At 38.7% G+C, this 22,236-nt stretch overlaps 4 protein-coding genes across 5 annotated transcripts in view; 3 read left to right on the top strand and 1 right to left on the bottom strand.

Moving 5' to 3' along the window:
• The window catches only part of LOC103386273 (contactin-4-like), a 695,358-nt gene that overhangs the window by 340,050 nt on the left and 333,072 nt on the right, over positions 1-22,236 (bottom strand). The window lies entirely within an intron of this gene.
• Positions 3,329-4,836, top strand: snrpe (small nuclear ribonucleoprotein polypeptide E). The gene is made up of 5 exons (XM_008320480.3): positions 3,329-3,526; positions 4,038-4,064; positions 4,199-4,261; positions 4,389-4,467; positions 4,642-4,836. The coding sequence occupies exons 1-5, from the start codon at positions 3,473-3,475 to the stop codon at positions 4,695-4,697; spliced, it is 279 nt and encodes a 92-aa protein (XP_008318702.1). The 5' UTR covers positions 3,329-3,472; the 3' UTR covers positions 4,698-4,836.
• Positions 5,575-14,186, top strand: cdc42 (cell division cycle 42). Its single transcript, XM_008320479.3, has 6 exons — positions 5,575-5,699; positions 7,671-7,809; positions 8,215-8,287; positions 8,526-8,635; positions 9,182-9,379; positions 11,043-14,186. The coding sequence occupies exons 2-6, from the start codon at positions 7,705-7,707 to the stop codon at positions 11,130-11,132; spliced, it is 576 nt and encodes a 191-aa protein (XP_008318701.1). The 5' UTR covers positions 5,575-5,699; positions 7,671-7,704; the 3' UTR covers positions 11,133-14,186.
• Positions 15,427-22,236, top strand: part of bin2b (bridging integrator 2b) — an 8,766-nt gene continuing 1,956 nt past the window's right edge. Inside the window, exons 1-11 of one of the 2 annotated variants that reach the window (XM_025060310.1) lie at positions 15,427-15,503; positions 15,815-15,965; positions 16,894-16,974; positions 19,521-19,575; positions 20,273-20,367; positions 20,471-20,566; positions 20,715-20,822; positions 20,912-20,997; positions 21,804-21,879; positions 21,986-22,068; positions 22,197-22,236. The exon at positions 22,197-22,236 is cut by the window's right edge and continues 678 nt beyond it. In XM_025060310.1, coding sequence (XP_024916078.1) covers positions 15,493-15,503; positions 15,815-15,965; positions 16,894-16,974; positions 19,521-19,575; positions 20,273-20,367; positions 20,471-20,566; positions 20,715-20,822; positions 20,912-20,997; positions 21,804-21,879; positions 21,986-22,068; positions 22,197-22,236 — 882 coding nt within the window. In that variant the 5' untranslated portion in view covers positions 15,427-15,492. The remainder of the gene's footprint in view (positions 15,504-15,814; positions 15,966-16,893; positions 16,975-19,520; positions 19,576-20,272; positions 20,368-20,470; positions 20,567-20,714; positions 20,823-20,911; positions 20,998-21,803; positions 21,880-21,985; positions 22,069-22,196) is intronic. The other variant, XM_017036523.2, reaches the window with a different exon arrangement.

The raw sequence follows: 22,236 nt of genomic DNA, 5'->3' as shown, positions 1-22,236 counted from the left end.
CCGACCAATGTGTCCGTCAGAACCACAGCAACGTGGCTGAACAAACGCACAATGAAAAATGCCCGCACATTTCCTTGGTTTCTCACAGTTGAGAACAAAAGTCCTTATCAGACCTGCATATAATTCAGCAGGTTAATTGGAGGAAAACTAAATGTATTGTGCATCTAAACTGGGCTGTTAAAACAAGATAAGAACCACATGAGTAAGTAAGGGGCACCGGCCACTGAAGGGATTGTTTAATGCAGAAAGTGTGAACAAAGTTGTGAAGTTGGAAGTTGTGTTTTCTTCCTCGTTCTGCACCGAGGCCTACTGTGGCCGAGTGGGTAAGTCCCGAACTACGTACATGCCATTCACTGACTGTCACTGCCTGTGGTACCAGCTTGTGACTAAAAGGAAAATGTTAGGCTTGCCTGGAAAACCTCAGCAATTGTTTTTTCTCATAACAACGGCAAGATTTACAATCTTAACATACTTTGTATGTATATTTATCTATCTATATCTATATCTATATCCCCTTATATTTGCCTGTCCAATCCTACTGTTTATTAAAGAAGCACTATATCTATATCCCCTTATATTTGCCTTGACTTTGTGAACATGTTTAGAAAAACTAGCTAACATTTTAGTTGGTTTTCCAGTCCTGACTTAGGGAATATAAAACTTTTTATTTTTATGATGGCCGCCTCTGTAACTGTTTCCTGTCATGGTCATTTCAAAACGATATGATGACAATGACAACAGTGAGCATGAGATGAGGGTTGAACTGAAAGATGAATCCTATTCAATGCAAAAGCTGGACTGTCCAATCCTACTGCCTTGGTCTATGTTTTTGCAGCTTATCACACTAAACTGAGTCTGTTCTGAACATGTTATGAGAATAATAATAAAGTTCTGTTTGTACATTTTTCACGCTACAACTTAGCTCAGCAATACTTCATTATTTTTCAATTGAAACTGCGCTTTAAACCTGTTGTTTTGTTTTTGTTTATTTTTTCTTTCTAAATTCTGCCCCATACTTGTATTACATATGGCCAACTTTTAGTTAATTATTTACTGGCCAATAAAGTGTTTTGGGCTAACTGCTTGTAATGTAAAAAAAATAAAATTAAATAAAATTAAAGGGATTTATGTGTCATTTTGAATTAACTTAATAATAAAGGTAATACTAGTTGACTACAGCAATACTGAAGCTCTTGTTTGTTTTATTAACGTTGACAAAAGATAAACAATCTCTTTGACTAAGCTGTAAGCCCATGACTGTTGATATCTGTGATAAAAACTATGAACGCAACCAAGGATGCTACTAACTTTACAGGTTACTTAAATCCTGTAAAAACTTGAGATGGAATTAAACTGCTTGCTAAAGTGTGTAGCACTCCAAGTTTGTCTGCGTCCTAAGCGCACTGTGAGTATCCTGTCAGTCAGCAAGGCAGGAAACAGAAGCAGGCAGCGGGTGTCTGTGTGCCTCCATCGGGCCCACAGGGGTCAGGCCTGTCAGGTGGAGGTTAGCCAGGTGAGGCAGTTTCAGGAACAAAAGACGACTAACAACCTCCGCCTTCCTCATCCCGTCTGCCTTCCCTTCCCCTCAAAACAATTGAAACCAACAGGAACAGGAAGTGATGTATCCATGTGGTTGAGCTAAGCGGAGCAATTCCTTTGGCAGGAGGGCAGACGAAGAAAGAGAAGTTAGAAAATTGAGTTTTGGAAAATAAAAATCATAGAGAACACACATGGAAAGATGATAGCCCGCTTTCCTGAAGGTGTATTTGCGAGTGTACGTGTTTGTGTTTGCCTTAACTATTTATAGAGTTTTCCAGTAGTGCTATTGTGTTTTTGTAGTGAATAGAAGGCTCAGTTTTTTTAAACTTTCGCTTACCTTGTAGGACAATACTTAAGGGCAACATTGTGTTCTAGTTACTAGCAAACTTTTTTGCTCATTTAACAATTTTATAACAATGCTATAGATATATTTACACACCATTGCCTGCATGCACATACACATATTCGCACAAAGACAAGCATGTGGCGCTTGACTGTGATGCCTGATGAGCGATGCATGCTACCACAAGCCACAGAGGCTTTCTGCCTTTTAAGATGTCCCTGTCCAGAAAGGCGACACCTCGGCCCGCACTGCTGAGGATCCTCGTATCATTTCTTTCACCCCACACGCCGACTCTCGTCTGTCTGCGGCTGCTAATTTACGTCAAACCGTCTCTCTCAAACAAGCTCACAGGCCAGTATGTATGTTATTAATACCATTGTTAACTGCACACTCAAGGCTGCCCTCCCTGACTATGCTCATCATGTTACAGATATATTGTGCACAATCCTGTAGTACTTAATAAACATCTATATATACCAGAGGGTAAGTCCTGACCAGTAATGGTCAGATCAGTTCTTATTGTCGCCATACATCCAGCAACCAAGTGCTTTCCATTTGACTTGGTAGGAAGCTACCCTGAATTGGGTCCATCCCTGGGGGCAAAGGAGGCAGCAGAGATTGTAAACAGCAAAGAAGAGCCCATGATCTGGACAATAATCAGTGTTGGCATTCATCAGCTGTTACTTTATAGACATGAAATGCTCCGCTGCTACTTGTTAAAGCCTTTCATGTGTCACAGCCTTCCCTAGAGGTCAACAGTGGAATTGTTTTCTTTGTCGAAATACAAAAGTGAATCTTTAATGTTTTGTCCTCAATCAATATATTTATATCACATAAGTAGTCGCCCACGTTTCTGTTCATATTTTGTGTTTCAGGCTTATTTATAGTTGGTTTAAATTAAAACACAAAATGTTTTTATATAAATTTGGGAAGAAAGATACATGACATTCAACTGAAAACTGCGCAAAACTTTGAGAAGCTTGATCAACATCAACACATTTAAATTTAACTCAACATAAAAAACGTTTGCTTGATGTCTTGAAAAATATATATTGTCTCTGACACATTTTGTTATGTAGATTTGTTTTAAAAGGTTTGACTTACCACCTTAATTTATCTCAATGTGAAAGGTTCTCTTGAGCCACAATACAGAAGATACCCGATATGCTTTAATTAAACACATATACGGTAGGTATATAGATATTCAAGAGTGATTGTTAAACTGTCATATTTCTTAGCAAAGCTAGGGATTCTGAGATTACAGACAATATACAGTAACTAAAAATAATTTTAGTAAGCTGAAACATGATCTAAAATTACATTTAACATTTCTCACTGGAAACACATCATTGTATTCCTCTCCTGCTTTCCAAACCTGAACGCTTTTTACCTGATTGCGCAGTAAGTCCCTCCTACCTGTAGAGACGCTGTTTCTTTTGAATTTTCACAACAAACAATAGCGGCACCGGATGCGGAAGGAAGCCCGCCATTGAAGCAAATCTCCAACGCGTGTGTTTCGTTGGAAATTCTCTTCGATTAAACAGCGAGTATTTTCTTGTTCTGACCATCGTTGAATTTTGCTGAAGAAAAATGGCGTACAGAGGACAAGGGCAAAAAGTCCAGAAGGTTATGGTGCAGCCCATTGTATCCTTTTAATGGATTTTAAGAAGCGGGTGACTTGCTCCGCTAATTTAGCAGATAAACTAGCTTTTACGCGTTAACGAGCTGTATCCCACAATTTTACCACAAAAAGAGTTTTAGCTACCTTTTCTTTATTTGTATCGGTATATATTCATCACGCTGTTGTTACATTGTTTAGCCTTACCGTCGATTAGTATCGGTTCAGTTTTGTGTAACCTAGTGGGCAAGGGAAGAGCATCGTAACATGCTCAAAATGGTGACGGTGAAATTGAATGTTAATGTTACAAATTATGTCAGAATTCTTGAATATATTCGATATTTATACAGTCTTGCGTATTTATTTATTTATTTATCTTTTTAATTACCCGACTTCCGGATTTCTGCTCAAATGCAGAATCCCATTAACCGTGGTTATTGCTACTTGTTAGAAGTATGTGTATATGTTTTGTTAGGAATATGTCTATTATTCTGTATTTCCATGTCAATGATTACTTTTCTTAACTCCAAGTATCAGAACCTAATTTTTCGGTATCTACAAAATGTAAGTATTACGATGAACATTATTTGGTCCCTTTGTTATGTTGTGGAAATAACTGTTTAACCTTTCCATCCCCTTTGTTATGTTGTGGAAATAACTGTATTTGTATACACTGTATAACTGTATTGAATTTACAGCGCTCACGTATTCAGGTGTGGCTGTACGAACAAGTGAACATGCGGATAGAGGGCTGTATTATTGTAAGTGAACTTTTCTTTTCTCACAACCTTTATTTTCTGGGGGTTTTTGTGGATGCTTTTCGATAAAACTTAATGTTTCTGCCTTATTTCAATTGTAACATTGAAATGTTACATTCTCCACATTTAGGGCTTTGATGAATACATGAACCTGGTTCTAGATGATGCTGAGGAGGTCCACATGAAGACTAAGAACAGGAAGCCACTGGGTAAGAGCATTCTCTTTTTTGACAAATTTTAAGAACTGTGAATAAAGCAGCTATTGATAACTTGATAGTCTGTAACTTAGAATGACTCATCCACCGACCAATACAATTATTTCTCCGTTTTCCAAATTTGTATTTTTTCTGTTCCACTCAACTTGATTCTTTGTTTGTCCTCAGGGAGACTCATGCTGAAAGGAGACAACATTACTTTACTGCAAAGTGTGTCCAGTTAAGACAACACACCTCTGGTCATTGTTGTTTCTCTTTTTTTGAAAATTGTTGAGTACATTTGTTTTAGTTTCACAATTCTGAGACATTTTCTTTCTACTGAATGAATATGTTTGGAGAATAAAATTTTGTTTTTCTTACGTGCATTGTTCATGTTTGACATGTTTTCACTTTTGCTAAGTTGGTAAATGGAATTGCACTGCTCTCAAGTGGACGACAACAGTACTACTTCTAAGGCAGCTTAAACTCTAAACTCTGATGAGACTATACTGTGAAAACATATACTGTATTTCTGTAAAGCTTAAAGCTTCTTAAAACTTAGACCCTACAGCTGGCAGCAATGCAAATTGATAAATCGTTTGCAAAAGCAGTGAGGTGGGATTATTTTGATATAGTTTTTTTCAAAGATGCTCCAGGGGAAGCAGACGTTTTTTAAAGTTGCAAGAGTAGGTTTTTTATATTTACAATTTCTGAGACAACGAAGTAGGTGAGTTGTTTTTTCCAGCATATTCTGTCAAACGGGTGTAGGCATTAATAACTGTGTTATATATTTAAATTCCCTCTGTTGTATCAGGTAATCACGAATAAATTACCAACAATTTTAATTCGATTTTGTTGAAAATCAAAACTGTTGGTAAATTATATAAAAAATGACCCTTTAGCTGATCGAAGGTTGCAAACATGTGGCCTATGTCATTAAATCTTTATTGCACTCTCTGCAGGGAAGTAGGAGACTAATTTGTATGAAGTATCATAAACGTAACTTTTTAATAAATTCGTTGCTTGTAAGGATATTTTAAAGAAGTTAAGTTAAGCAACTGCCTTAAAAAGTAAATGCAGATGTGAACTTGGTAGAAATGTAATACCATCATTTGTAGTTAAACAGCGAGACGTAATTACGTAGCACCAACTACCCCAGCGTAGTTACGTGTCCCTGTTCTGTTGACTGGGAAGCCCCTAGCGCGGAGCTGCCAACGCCCGGCATTAACACACAAATACAGAATACGGTAAGAGGACATTTTTATTTATTTTCACCATATCAGTGTTAGGTTACTTGAGCTTAGGTTTAAATATAACTGAAACTCATTATGGTCTGTAGTTATTGTTAATTATATTGGTGTCATTCATCTTTTCTAAAACAATTTGGCAACAGCATCCGCCAAGGTTAGCCTAGCCCTTTAGCTGGAAAGCCGACAATTTATGACGACAGGAGTGGCAATTAATGCATTTTCCAGGCTTAAATATTCTTTATAACATTATATCAACAAAGTCTTTATATTTTTGTGATTGCTACATTAAGTTGGCAGTTAAAGTGCCAGAATTGTGTGGAGTGAAGTAAGAATTTAGTGAAAAATACAGTTAGCCATTGGTTAGCGTTGTCCTCGATAAGATTCAAGTATTTTTTTCCTTTGATGTTAACAAGTATCACGATCACGAGGCGCAAATAAACGTATTCATTGTACGGACTAACAAAACATAAAAAAACCCAAAACAAAACTAGATAGTAGGTCTGGTCGCCCCTAAATGCGCTGGCAGGAAATTAGGCCAGATTGAGGCCAGAAATATAACCGAAATGCAGCAGCTAAAGCCCAGGACAGTTTAAATTCTTGACAGTTATTATAATCAGCTACCAACTTCAAATGTGTTAAAAACGTATACAATATGATATTACATTGAAGAACATTAAAACTTTGCAATGATGTTCTTTGTGTGTAATATGTGTACCTGCACACATTATTTTGTGTAGACCCTAGATAAAAAAGGGTTCTAGCTAGCTAGTTATGGATCCTTGTAAATTTGAAGTCATGAATACTGGTAGAAAGACGTGCTCAGACTAAAGGTGTCCCACAAAGTATAATAAAGTAAGGCTATCAACATTTAGGTGTCCTTTGTCTTCTTATGAGATGTAACTGCTAAGATACAGATATCTGATTATTTCATTGATTGCTGTCAGATTATCATATGTTAGTGTTTAAATTAGTTTACATCTTAATTAATGTTGAATGTAAAAGGCCCTCTAATCTCCTTGCACTCCTGACATAAGTCTGTTCTGCAGGTCAGGCACTAACATCTGAGCTGAAACTCCTAATCAAGTTAACACAGCATGTATTCACCAGTGACATCTTTTTACTGTTAAACCTATGTTGCATATTGCATGTCTACTAGTTTCAACACAATACATTTAGCAAGCCATTTAAAAGCGTTATGTTTCAAATAAGCTGTACTGAGTAAATATGAAGCATCTCTAGCCACAGCAGTGGCAGCAGGTCCATGAGGAATAAACATAAATGAAAAACAAGAATGTTTTTGATTATATAACAACAGGTTCACTTCATTTCTGTACATAAAGCAGTCATACTCAGTCCCATATTACATGATGCATTCACATTAACATTATACTATGTTAAATCAATTGGTTTGCCCCACGTGGTCAGATCATTGTCATTGGTAAATGAATTACTGTCTACTCCAAAATTGTTTAATTTTTTTTTTATTTTGTGTACTTGCTCACACAGTATACTTATAATGGCACTTCTTTGTGTTGGGTCCTAGTTAATTTGCAATGAACTAGTGAACAGTGGCATAGCGCTGAGAAAATGTGGTGACATACAGATTGTAGGTGTTTTATTTCTTCACCTCATCTTTCTACTGAACTGTTAAATTGAAAAGAGATGTTAGCATACACAGGTGTTTTATTAAAGTGCCATTATTGTAACAGATGTCATATCAAGTAAGCCTCGCTCCATCCTTGTCCCTGATGGTACAATGCCTTCAAACTGCTGACATTGTTGAATTACCTATTTATTTTACTCAACATCAGTGACATGATTAACTCCAGTAGAATAATGACAAATGCGTAGCATGTGTAGCGACAATGTTATTGTCTGCAACCATTCCATGTCCTTCAAACAATGTTATTGTCTGCAACCATTCCATTATGTCCTTCATTGTAATTCTATTTATTTTTCATGTTTCAGATTGTGAATGAATAGAGAAAACTAAATCACAACTATGCAGACCATCAAGTGTGTTGTAGTTGGTGACGGTGCCGTGGGTAAAACCTGCTTGCTCATCTCTTATACAACAAACAAGTTTCCTTCTGAATATGTACCTACGGTAAGCGTGCGATTGCATAGTTATCTATGTGGAATAAATCACACATTTTATCAAAAAAAATTATTGTTTTTTAAAAATCATATTTCAAGGGCATTTTCTCTAAATTGTAACTATGTTTTAGCTCACCTTAACTCTTAGCTTAATTTTTTTTTTTTTTTGAAGAAATGTCCACCCCATTGCACTGACAAAATGATCCACCTTTTTTATACAAGTTGCTTGAATTGTGATTCTTTAAAATACACAAGAATATATTGGTCATAAAACCAAAGTAAATTATTCAGGTTCACCATCAATACAAGTATAAAAGGAAAGAAAATGTATCAAATCATGAAATTGATAGTTAGAATATAAGTATCCAAACATCTTACATTGATGTGCAAGAATATATTATTTTCTCTGTTGCAGGTCTTTGATAACTATGCTGTGACTGTAATGATTGGAGGTGAACCCTATACTCTGGGCCTTTTTGACACAGCAGGTATGTCTTTTTAATCCAGCCACTGTTTTTCTTATATATGCTTTACAATTTTATTTTTAAAGGTTTCCACAGGTTTGCTTTTCATTACCTTAAAAATAAAAGGTTAAACCAATACACTGGCGGTCCATGTTTTTTTGTGTATAAAATACAATACATGTTTAAAATCAAATAAAAAAGTACATGGAATAATTATGGTGATATGTCAGTGTAATATGGGTTAAATGTGTTCTTTTTATAGGTCAGGAAGACTACGACAGGTTACGACCTCTGAGTTATCCACAGACAGATGTCTTTCTTGTCTGTTTCTCTGTTGTGTCCCCTTCTTCTTTTGAAAACGTTGAAGAAAAGGCAAGTTTAACCATTTTTCTTTTTTTTCTATTTAATAATGACTCTTGAGTACTAATGTATTCTTTACTTATTCATTTTTTTATTATTTGACTTTAGATACATTTTTATTTAAAAAAAATAAACATTGCCGATTGCATTTGTCATTTTAATTTCTAACTGTTTCATGTAAGCAGTGTAACAATTCTACCTTCAAACTGATTTCTTTGCAGATTCTACAAAAGACATACCTCATAAATTAATTATCCAATTGATTACCAACTTTGTTTGTGTGCAGCTATATAGAACGATAGACAGCTATGACATGGAAAGTTGATTTTCTGTTCTTAAAAAAATAGAAATGTCAAGAAATTAATCATATGTACAAATGCTCTGAGGTAGAAGACAAGAGCAGTGGCGTATTCTACACTATATATGATCAAAACAGTAGAAAGGTCATTTTATTTTATTTCGGGTGGCCCTGAGTCTTGTTCATTGCGTAGTTTAAATGATTGACACAAAATCAAAAAAGGCTCTAAGTGTCCCTTGTCTCTGGGTTTGCATTTCCAGTGGGTTCCAGAGATTACTCATCACTGTCCAAAGACCCCATTCCTTCTAGTTGGGACTCAGATTGACCTGCGGGACGACCCATCAACTATAGAAAAGCTGGCCAAAAACAAGCAGAAGCCCATCACACCAGAAACAGCTGAAAAGCTGGCCAGAGACCTCAAGGCTGTAAAATATGTGGAATGCTCAGCTCTCACACAGGTAATCTAATTTCCATTTGGTATACATCCCTGACCAAAAGTCACATGTACACATATTTGATTACATTTCCACATAAACAAACGACAGTAAAGATAATACTTTGCAAATGTACTCTTGCCTGTTAATGGGATTATGGGTTTGTTTCTTGCTCTGCCTTTTCAACGAGGTATTTAAAAAAAGAAGTTTTTAATGTTCTTTGGAGGTTGAAAGTGCAACACAATTCTACAGTTAATGGACACATGCAGCTTTGGGTTTTTATTATTTTTTTATTTATTTCCCATCTCTGTTCCACACAAGTAAGTCATGCATTATTAAGGGCTGGCTTTGAAACTCTGGATTTAGTGAGGATGTGAAAAATGATTTAATTAATTAATCCTCATTATAAGGTTGTTCCTCACTTTGTAGTCCATGTCATGCTTGTAGCTCAGTGAACAAAAGACATGAAAGAGCAGCCTTCACACCAGCAATGCTAGGCTGTAAGGGTTACGGCTTAGCATAGCTAAGCTTTGCCTCTCTGCTATCTGAATACTGTGCTGGTGACCTAAATAGTAAATGAGTTTCCTGCCATGGAATTGATGTTCTACAGATTATTAAGGGAAGTTGGACTACTTTTTTTGGATGTTGGCTATTTAAGTTTTCTTTTTCTTTCCAACATGTGCACTGTTTATAGTGAAAATAATAATGGTACCGTTTAGGTAGGTTGGAGGAAACCTAAAATCAACCATTTATTTATAAGTCTTGCTGTTTTAAATTGTGTGTTCCTAAACCCAACTTAAAACCTCTAATATCTACCATAGTTCTGATTAGGTAGAACCCAGAAGAATGTTTAGAGAAATTTAAGCAAAAAAGTATACCATTGCAGGACTTTCTAATATTCAGTTCATAACATACGGCAAAAGTCATTCATACTTTTTTTTTGTTTCTTTTTATACCATAGTTTCTAAAAGTCCTAGGCACCTCACTGTATAAGTCAATTCAGACATTTCGTTTTTGATTATTTTAAAGATGGCTATTAGCCTTGGGTTTTATGTTGTTCAGTCTGAATATTTGTGTTCTTAAATGCAGTTATGGCAAAGTATAACAAGAAGAACATAAATACACGAGGTGGATCATGGGGAACAATAGAGTTGACGTAACTAAAATGTAACTCAATCCCCTTCTTCCTTCCTCCCTCACTACCACCCCCTTCTTCCTGTCTGTGCTACAGCTTAGTTACTGATGTAAATTCCTGTTTACTGTCGATGGTCTTTGCATCAGATCCACACCTTACAGTCAGATCATAATGTGCTACCTCTAAACTTTGGGTACACACTTGTTCTTCATGTTCATCTGTTACTTGTGGATCTATTTATTTTTTCATGAGGAACTGTGAACCTTTTACATCACTGATCATTGCCGCTCTAAAGTTGCCTGAGACTCACTGAAATAAAGCTTTAAAATACTTTTAGCTTGGTAGTAATTTCTACTAATGTGAAGTTTTAATGCATTGATATAACCCCACTTTAACTCCAACTTAATCAAAATGAGGTAGCTGTTTTCAAATGTAGTTAAAGTTATTGAGTCAAAAGCATTTAGCCATTGGAATTGTGCTTTTGTGCATTTGTTCTTCTAATGTGCGATGCCACCTCACTGAGTCGCTGTTCTTTTGCATTTGTGTTCACAGAAAGGCCTAAAGAATGTTTTTGATGAGGCGATACTGGCTGCACTGGAACCTCCAGAGCCCAAGAAGAAACGCAAATGTGTGCTGCTATGAGAGGCTTCTCCCCTGTAGATCCAACACATACATACAAACATACACACACAAGCACACATGAAACAACAGAATACTCAAATGCATACAAACATAAACACACACATGCACATAAACATTATTTCCAACCCCACCCTCTTTCTCCTGCTCTGCTAAGGCTGGTTGACAGTCTTCCAGACTGAAGACAAGAACGATGACTGCCAACAAAGTATCCTAAAATTCTCTGCAATAATAAGACGCTTCTCCCTAATGTTCAAGTGTGAGACAGCAGATGAACATAACCTAGGCAACAGGCCACTGTGGGATGTGGGCAGGGTGGAATCACCAGGGCCAGAGATCCAGACAAAAACACTTGGCACTGTTGATGAGTCACTAGATTCAACCGTTCAGTCAGTGTTGTGGTCTAATTAACGTTCAGAACCTCCGACATTTGACTCTTTACTAACTCTGTACTCACACATAACCAAGGCTTAAAAGTTTGATGGTTTGAAGCTGCTGTTGGCAGAGAATTAGCCAGCATAGAGAGCAGTTTCTAATATTGTTGAAACAATTACAACACAGTGGTGTTTGGTGTAAGTTTGTGATGACGGTCACAGAGATCGCTTTCTGTCAGTTTATTGATCAAATGAACTTTGAAATTGACCTGATTTGCAGCTGCTGTGTTATTGTTTCCAGAACTCACACAGCTGATTGGGAAATTGAACCCTTTTCAAGTTTTGCCACATATAGAGCAAGCTAATAGAAATGACTGAAGTGCATTGTGATTTAGCGACATGAAATTCTGAACCATTTGATTTGATGAAGCCTCTTTAACAAGCCCACAATACGTGTGAGAGCAGTGTGAAGAGTTCATGGAGGTCAGCTCCACCCACGCCCCCACAGCCAAATGACACTGTTGGCCCCTTCTTCCTTGATGACAGCATTCATCAAATAAATTGCTAACAGCTCAGTTTTATTTGCCAACAAACAACCCCAAGATATTTATTCCATGTTCCAGAAAAACTTACTCCTTAACCACTAAAGAAACTTTGCTCTAATAGGACAGCAGTATCCAGGGCAGTCCACATGAGTGTCCTTCATGAGTAATATGGAAATGATAATGTTGCCATGTTCTATCCAGTCCTATGTATGCAAACTCACAGTCCCATTGGATTGTGGTCAATCACTTGAAGAGCTAAAGGCATAGTAGCGGGTCCACCTGGAGACCAAGGAACTGGTGTTTGAGATGCACCAGACTGAAACAGTGTTAGCAGAACAAGCGGAGGCCAAGGCAGGAAGAGAGTCTGATTCTATACTCCGTCATGCAACACTTTCAAAAGTTATAAACTTTTAAGAGGGAGTTCTTCAGAAGGAATAGTGAGAAAGCCACTATAAACGACCACAGTAGAAATGTTCTTCCCAGGTTTTAAAAACGAATTGAGCAATCAAATCTTTTCTTCATTAATCTATATTTACCTGTGACTTCAGTTATAGCAAGAGTTCTATATTCCTGAAGGGTTTTGGATTTTAATTGTTTCAGCTCTCTAAATGTGCAGAGTATGACCTATTGATAATTACCAATGTTATCTGTCTGTCATTCTGCAATTTAAAAAAACTAGCATGACAGTTGAACTTGGCAGCAGATTGTTCTGTAGCTGTAAGTATTTCTATTAACTCCAATCTATTTCACTGTTTGTAGGAAGTAGGATTGGTGAGCTCTACCTCTACATAAACATTTCACTTTTACCTGTTGAATTAAAACACATACAAAGGAAAAACCAACCTATTAGGAGGGTGAGATCTTAGAGAGCTGACTGAAGGTGTGCAGGTACATGCCACTCTGAAGCACTCAGACTTTTGTTAAGTTACAGTTACAGAGAAGTTGCTTGACGGGGTATAAACCAGGCTTCAGACTTGATCACATCACACTTCATTTGCTAGAAGGGAGCGCGTGTGTGTGTGTGTGAAACAGTTTGTGGACTAATGTTTAGCATTTTTACAAGGGAGGAAAGAGTATGAATTTCTAACAGAACTCTGTAGTGGGCCAAAGTCTGGCGATGAGTGTGTGGAGGCCTGTCTGGTCTTTGTTTTAGTCATTGAAAATGTGGCCGACCTTAGTCGCTGTTCTTAACTATAGGTTTTATCAGATGTAATTATGATGTTAGCAGGCATGCCACATTAATGTACGCTCCAGATGTTTTTACCAAAACCTTTTTATTATTTCTGCCCCTTCTGTTTGTCTTATTTTATATCTTATTATATATAAATATGTGTTTTTCTTTCTTCTTGGCTTGTCCCTTCATTGGGGGCTGCCACAGCGTTAGACCACACAATGATTTGACAGAGTTTCTTTAACAGATATTGAAGCAACCCTGCCTATATATACATATATAAGGTTTCCTTTTCCACCTTTTGAGTTAGGTCGTTCAGAATTCACCTGAACTTTTACCTGCCAGTTTTTACCAAGAAAACCTTTGATTGGGCTTCCTGAATAAAAACCTTCAATGGCAGAGAGACTGTTTTTGTTTTTTTTAACTAGTGGTATGGAGTCATGTTGATGACCTGCCAAGGTCAAGATACTTATTATAACCTTGTTTTGTGTAAAACCAAATGCTCTGTCTGAAGTCTTTCTTCTTTGTATATGCATTCTTTTTTTCTTTTCTTTTTTTGGAAAAATATTAAACTTAAACCTTAATTGCCTTTACCTTTTTTCCTTTGCCCTTCTTTTTATTTGTATAATGACTGTTGGACTAATGACTGACCTTTATGTAATAAGTGAGCTGATTGGCTGATCAGTTCCGGTTATCGCTGCAGCATTGCTAAAACCACTTGATCAATGTGAATACAGTACTGGTAAAATCCAGGACAAACCTCACATCCTAACAGTCACACAAATGTTCCACTAAAGCTAAGGCTGTAAAGAGCGTTGTGCCATAGAGGTCATGTGTACAGAATGTATAGTCAGCAGTTCTAGAGTGACCATGTCCGCTGTGTGTTAACATGAGAAGCTTAACAGCCAAGTGTGATTTTCTTTGTAAAAAAAATGTAAATAAAAAGCAGCAGCAGCTTTTTAACTGATTCAGACTGTGGGCTGTTTATTTTTGACAATTTTGGCCAACAGGGAAGGACAATAGACTGAGATGATATAGAACACCATCACTGAGGACAGTATTACTTACCCACTGCAGTTCACTGGAGTTCATCAAAGATCATGTTTAAACTTTGGTCTGTGTGTGTACAGATAGTGGAGAACCAAGTGTCATCTAAAACAGAAAAAAAGAAAGAAAAATTCCCTGAATTCTTACCCATGTAATTAATATTTGTTCACATAACTGGGAAAAGTCGAACAGAAAACGTACAGAAATCAGAATCCTTCTGATCACCTGAAATCCCTTTAACCAGCATCCAACTTTTCTTCTTGGTAAACACTGGTCCATAGAAATCCAAGACACACGGGTCAGATCAGTCAGTCAATGTGCAGATTAAAGTGAACAGATTTATCAATGTGAAGTACAAACCTGAAGACATGGTGTGGCTAAAGGGTCTCACGCATGTGCAAATTACTAAATGTGCATTTATATTATAAAATATAAATTGATGAATGTGTTTATTCCTGTCAGTAATGTCAAAACAATTCATCTGTCCAGTCCCAGCCTCCTGCGATATCTGCGGCTTCTCCAGATTTTTGTCATAACCTCTTCAGCCAGCAGAGGGTGCCGTTGACTCGAACACGAGTTAAACATTAACCCACACATATTGCTCTTGATTCTTTCGGTTGGACACCAATAATGTTGTTAGCATTTTTTGTACTTAGTAACATACACACTATCCAACGTTGTAACACTGGCTAATAATATTGTATTAATAAAATAAAATGTATATATATAATTTATAATTTTCTATCAGCTGCAAAACAAATATTTAAGTCTGCGCAGTCTGAAGGGTTGTGAAGGAATGGAGGACGCAGGACCATGAGCTGGAATTAACCAAGACGGGGACTGTTTTGGTCCGCTACCCTTGCTCGTGTCCAGCTCTGTGGTTTTTTATTTCTACTGCTATTGAAGGACCAGGACACCTAGAGAAAGTAGGTTTGGTGCCCAAATGTTTACTGTTGTTTTCAGAGGTTGACCTTACATCATATAGGAGCAAGCCTAGGAAAATAATAAGGAGAATTTAGGTACAGAAATGCATCACAGCTTCGTTTAAAAAACATTTGATTAAACATGATGAGCAATATGGTTGTTATTTTTATTATTTCTTCTAAATGTTCAAACTTTGAGCAATCATTAACGGCTTTTACGTAGAGAACCAGCATCTGGGCAGACGTTGACGTCACTTTGCTGAATCAGGTAGACGCGTCATCAGAGAACTGCAATTTGCGCACATGGTTTTCAGGTGAGTCTGTTAAGTCGAAGGGACGACACCCACACACACAGCCACCCACTCACACACACACACACACACACACACACACATACCAAACAATTGTTTTCCAACAAGTTCGGACAGACCCACAGATTGCCGACGGCGGTGTGAACGCACCGACTCAGCAACGGCTGAACTGTTTCATCATCGAGGTCGTCGTCCTCGTCGTGTGTGTGTGTGCGTGCTTGCGCGGGCGTGTGTGTTTTGTGCGTGTGTGCGGATGTGCCTTGGCGTTTTGCTCCACCTCTAGATCTCCGAGTTCAGTTCGGTTTCTTTTTTAGAGGAAGCGGACTTCGCCCACAGCAGAAACAGAGACGTAGAACAACGAGAGAAGTGACCATGGCTGAGAACAAGATGGGTCAGAACCTGCAGGCTGGAGCCGAATTCTTCGCCAAACGATTTCAGAAGTCTCTGAACCGAGCCCAGGAGAAGGTGAGCTGATGGGAGGACCTCCATGTTCATGTCATGTTTTCTTGTCATCTGCCCCATCAGCCGCGATGACACTGTTTTTAAACGCATTTCTGCATGATCTTTATCTGGTCCTGGCGAAGAGCTAAACCAAACTCACCCTTTCACTTGTTGTGTAACAGGAACTGTGTAGTGTAGTTTGTAACAGCGGAGTCTCACAGGGAGGTGACTAATGTGATAACACTGTTTAAATGAGGAGCAGCTGACAGACAACGGAGTTGTGAATCCCGTGTTCCTTTACTCCACAGCTGTCATCACTTCTGAACAGGCTCTGTTTAAGGTGCTATGACTTTTTGAATGCCAAATTAAAAAAGCTCACTCCTTCTTCTAATATTTATGGCTGTCACATTAAAAAAAAGTCTGAAAGACTGATGCTCGAGGCAGATACTTGAGCGTTCCTGTCAGAACACCACCGAATGTTATTTGGTTGAAACACATCAGTAGCCACTTCCTGAGTGTTCATTTCCTCTCTGTCGCTCTCTCACATGTGGTGTTTGATTTTGTTTTCTTGTTTAACAGTTCCTTCACTGACAGAGTGTTTGTTGATAGTTTTTTTTTTTTACAAGATGAGTTTTTAATAAAATGCATTTTTTTTGTTACTACATTTGGGGGAAAAAAATGGGAGCGTATACACTGATTTGTGAGTGAAGTACTTCAATGTAGACTAGCCATAGGTCACTTCTTTAAAAACAAATGCAACGCACACAACTGAGCCTCACGTCTATGAGTACTGCTGGCACAAACTGTACACACACATTAAGTAGTACGCATTGAATACAAGATGTACAGTTCACTAGATTTAGTTGAGAAAGTATGTAGGAAGCACAGTAAGTTACGTCTGTCTCAGTGTGTTTGTCTGCTAACACTTGTTCTTTCATTTGATCTCTCTCAGGTGCTTCAGAAACTGGGCAAAAGCATAGAGACCAAGGACGAACAGTTTGAACTGTGTTTCCAAAACCTCAACAAGCAACAGGTACTGCAGTAACTATTGATTTACAGTACAAGAAACTTACTGTTCATGACAGAGATGGCAGAATAACCACTAAAGTTGTTTCAGCCACTGTCTACATAAGTCATGCCCTTTTGTGGTCCATTGTGTAGCGGCTAGCGCACCTGCCTTGTAAGGAGAGTGCTGGGTTCAATTCTCAGGGGAACCACATAACCCTCATGACCACCACCCCCCCCAACCCATTTTGCATCAATGACCTTTACAGTTTTTAACACTAACGGAACTCTCCTGCGTAGAGGTAGGATTATTTCTTATGTTTCTGCATCTGTTTTTCGGAGTGGACGATCACTCTTTTGGTTGACCCTGTGTGTGACCTCAAAGGTTGAAGTTACCAATTACATCAAACCACGTTGTAATGATAGACTACAGGGCAAATGGCTGAACTACTCAATGGCCACAGATGAAGCCAGCTGCCCCAAGTTCGTCACTGCGACAGGTCTTCAAAACCGTTTCGCACAACGTGTTTTCTAAAGAGCTTCACAATAAGAACGTGAAACGTGTCAGTGCCGAGTTCGGTCAGCCAGTTAGTCATCAAATTGCTGTAATGACCAAACCTCGCACAACTGAGCTGAATAATCATCAAATTTGGTCTAAATGGAAGGGTTGCAGCCAAAACACATGTTGTTTGCAACAGAAAATGACAGTATTTTGAAACAGACTGGTGGTGACAACATTAACGGTGCTGTCTCTCCATGTTTCCATGCCCCCCAGCTTGTTCTTTTTTCCTATGGTAGTTGAAATTAGGTTTTGTAGATTGACTTCCAATTTTGACAAATCAGCCTTTAACACCTTGTTCCAGTCTTGACCAATCATGTGGCGTTGTTTCGTGGCCCGGACGAGCTTCATTTTTATCTTTTTAACATATCTTTCAACTCTTGCAGACACTTGACTTGTCAAACCTGCAGCTCCACATCTCTTCTGATTCTGTTGGGGCTTTATTCTGCCTGACCTCATCCTGTCAGTGTCTTGATGCTGATTGGAAACTCTGCTCACTGACACTTTGACTGTTTTTTACATTCTCCTGGAGTTGAGCCGTTTGTGTGACAGCACACCCCCCCCCCCCCCCCCCAGCCCGTGGCAGTCCATGTCAATTGCAAAGATTCACACTGTAAATTTTCCCATTATTGGGACAAATCAAATTCAGTCAAATTCATTTTTTTTTATTTAGCCCAAAATTTACAAAATCCATTTTGCATCAATGACCTTTACAGTTTTTAACACTAACGGAACTCTCCTGCGTAGAGGTAGGATTATTTCTTATGTTTCTGCATCTGTTTTTCGGAGTGGACGATCACTCTTTTGGTTGACCCTGTGTGTGACCTCAAAGGTTGAAGTTACCAATTACATCAAACCACGTTGTAATGATAGACTACAGGGCAAATGGCTGAACTACTCAATGGCCACAGATGAAGCCAGCTGCCCCAAGTTCGTCACTGCGACAGGTCTTCAAAACCGTTTCGCACAACGTGTTTTCTAAAGAGCTTCACAATAAGAACGTGAAACGTGTCAGTGCCGAGTTCGGTCAGCCAGTTAGTCATCAAATTGCTGTAATGACCAAACCTCGCACAACTGAGCTGAATAATCATCAAATTTGGTCTAAATGGAAGGGTTGCAGCCAAAACACATGTTGTTTGCAACAGAAAATGACAGTATTTTGAAACAGACTGGTGGTGACAACATTAACGGTGCTGTCTCTCCATGTTTCCATGCCCCCCAGCTTGTTCTTTTTTCCTATGGTAGTTGAAATTAGGTTTTGTAGATTGACTTCCAATTTTGACAAATCAGCCTTTAACACCTTGTTCCAGTCTTGACCAATCATGTGGCGTTGTTTCGTGGCCCGGACGAGCTTCATTTTTATCTTTTTAACATATCTTTCAACTCTTGCAGACACTTGACTTGTCAAACCTGCAGCTCCACATCTCTTCTGATTCTGTTGGGGCTTTATTCTGCCTGACCTCATCCTGTCAGTGTCTTGATGCTGATTGGAAACTCTGCTCACTGACACTTTGACTGTTTTTTACATTCTCCTGGAGTTGAGCCGTTTGTGTGACAGCACACTCCATTCTGCAGGACAGTACTGTCCAAATAATGCTCATTAGGGTGTGGGCCCACACTTTTATGTGGATAAAAGTGTGGGGGGTTGTAGATAATCAAGTCCAGTTGGGACAGCTGTTAAAATGAAAGCTTAATGCTTCATCAGCCTCCACAACAAACTTTAGGAGGATACATTATCAATGATGTACCGTATATTGAATAAGCTGAGGAGTTGTGATTACTTTAGTTTTTTTCGAGGCTTATCCAGTTTGTCATATTTAGCAAAGAACGATATAGCACTTGATTAACGCAAGGAGGAACAGAGAGGAAGTGTACATGCTGAGACGATGCAACTTTCACTTCACACTGCTGCCACATGACATGTTTTGTAATTCAATTTAAATTTCACGCTGACTGGTTTTCTTTGCGTTGTGAGTTAAAAATAAGTATACTGACATTTAAAGTTTTTTTTACAGACAGATGGCAGCAGGTTGTTCAAAGATGTAAAGGCGTACCACGCAGCGGTGAAAGGTAAGGTCTGGCAACATGTGTAGGTGTCTATTCTAGTCAGCTGTCAGCTGTTAAAATGTGTGTTCCCAACCTTGTTGGGGCCCAGCACATATATAACATTAGAAGAATCCCATGGTGACCACCGAACAAAAATGTCACAGTTTATTTAATAAAATTAAATGATGCTCTTGAACAGGGATTCTTTACTGCTGTTGTTTTAATGTAAATATATCTACTTTTATTAATGGCATATTTGTATTTATTATAGTAATTTTTTGCAGAAATCAAAGAAAGACAGAGGGACAAAAACCTCAAGATAAATTGCAAATGTCAATCAGAATATTATAACAAAAAAAAGTTACATTTTGCAGAGAATACTACAGCAAATAAAAATATAAAAGTTAGTAAATTAAAATTATCAATAGACAAAAATATCACAAGTAATATAAATACAAGTCATGTTTCTGGAATGTCCATCAGGTCAGATGATGGACCTGCCTTTTCATATGTGGAATGGCAACTGTGTTTCTATTGTCAGCTTACGCTCAGGAAACCAGTGTTGTTCTGGCCTTTTGGTGTGGGCGTTACCAGACCGACAGAACCTAAAGACAATACCCTCCACAGAACTGTGATCCTGTTGCTGATGCTGTAGGATTATGTCATGGGGGTGTTTTTGGTTGTTGCAACATCTTTTTTTTTTTTTTTTTAATGCTTACAGCTGTGCATGAGACATCCAGGCGACTGTCCCAGACCCTGCGAGAGACATACGAAACGGACTGGAGCGGAGTGGAAGACCTCGCCGTCATAACGGAGGTGTGTTACTATGCACGCTGTGCTGCAGGATGAGTTGTGTGGTTTGTGTAGGTTGTGTATAATCTGAATGTAAACAGTAATAACTTCCATCTGTGTCCCGCAGAGCGAAGACTTGCTGTGGAATGACTTTGAGGAGAAAGTGAACGACCAGATCATCAGAACGATGGAGAATTACACCAGCCAGTTTCCTGAGGTCAAGGTAACTCAACACCTTTATACCTCTGAGTACTCTGTTGTAGTACTCAGTACTCTGCCTACTACAAGTGATGTTAAAAATGAACTGAAAGAAACGTGTACTAGCCTGGATGGCTGATCATGGCCCTTCACAATCATCTACTGTTTTTCAGGAGCGAGTTGCTAAACGTGGTCGCAAGTTGGTGGACTACGACTCGGCGCGTCACCACCTGGAGACACTGCAGAGTACCAAGAAAAAGGATGAAGCTAAAGTAGCCAAGGTGCCTTTGGTTTGATACCACTGTGTGTGTGTCTGTGTGTGTGTGTGTGTGTTTGTGATTATAACACAGTGTCAAACTTTTCATACCAGGCAGAAGAAGAGTTCAACAAGGCCCAGAGTGTGTTTGAAGAAATCAACAATGAGCTGAGAGAGGAGCTGCCTGTTCTCTATCAGAGGTAAGAGGACCGGCCAGCTAGAGTTAAGGTCATGACCTTGAAGCTGGGTGATTTATCATCAGGTTACGTGTTTGGTTTGAAAACATCAAAACCTTTGGGGGAAAAAAAACCCCAGAAACGACAGTGAAGGGAAATTTAATTTGAAACTTTATCCTGGAGACTCTACTGTTTAAAGGTGGATTCCTCGTCTCCTACTATAATTTTCCCGGGACTTGGCAGGACTGTGGTCGACAAAACAGACTCCACTCTGCTGACCTCTGATAGCCACTCAGAATAAAAAACATTAACAAGCCAGATAAAAGATAATTGTTTAACGGAGATCATTCAGACAGCTAACCTGTGGTACTACTGCTACTAATCTGGTACTACTCAGGCAGAAGCAGAAGGATGTTGATTTTTGGAAAACAAGAAGTGAGCCATAAGTCAGCGTCTGGAACTTTGTGTCCTTCTGCTGGAGCTAAATCAAAGATGGAAACGTTTGGCCAACAACCAGCGGCGTCTCTCCTGCACACACATTCTACTATGGACACAAATACAAACAGACACACAGCAGTAAATTAAAATGATAAAAACGGGCAACATGGCTGGGTGGGTGCATTCTTAGAGCATCGCTGAGCAGAGACGGGAATGAATGAGCAACACCGTTGGTATGGAGAAGCAGCACTTTTCACTTCTTTACTCCACTCACTGTTTTCCTGCTGCTGCTAGTTTTACGATCTGTGTCTGTGTTCAGTCCCAACTGGGCACGTTCTCTGTGAAACAGCCAATCAAAACAGTAGATGAGCCGATTGTCCTTGTCTCTGAAGCCGTATAGGTTGCTACGTGACCGTGTTTCAAAACATCTCCAACCTGCGGGACGTCTTCTATAAGGAAATGAGTGTGGTAAGAGCACCTCGCTGTCATCTCTCTTAACTGTTTAATCAAGTGTGGCTATGACTCAGCCCTGCAGCCTGAAGCCTCATCACCGCATCTGTCTTCTGGTCTGCAGCTCAACAGAGAGCTGTACAACGTGATGAAGAAGCTGGAGACTCAGCACTCAGGGAAAGCTTTTATAATCAAAGGTCTGAACAGGTGAGATATGACACTGCTGTCTGTCTGTGGTGGAGGTCTGTACTGTCTCTCTTATTAACATCGAGGTTTTTACACCATCCACTTTTATGCCTATAAAATCCCACTCCTTGTTGTTTTCCTTCTTACAGCACGTCAGGCAAGTCCAAAAAGAAAAAGTCGCTGGTTATC

Source organism: Cynoglossus semilaevis, chromosome 11 (genome assembly GCF_000523025.1).
Source record: "Cynoglossus semilaevis isolate Cse_v1.0 chromosome 11, Cse_v1.0, whole genome shotgun sequence".
Classification (NCBI taxonomy): Eukaryota; Metazoa; Chordata; class Actinopteri; order Pleuronectiformes; family Cynoglossidae; genus Cynoglossus; species Cynoglossus semilaevis.
The sequence above is the reverse complement of the archived record's forward strand: the minus strand, read 5'-3'. Positions and strand labels throughout refer to the sequence as shown.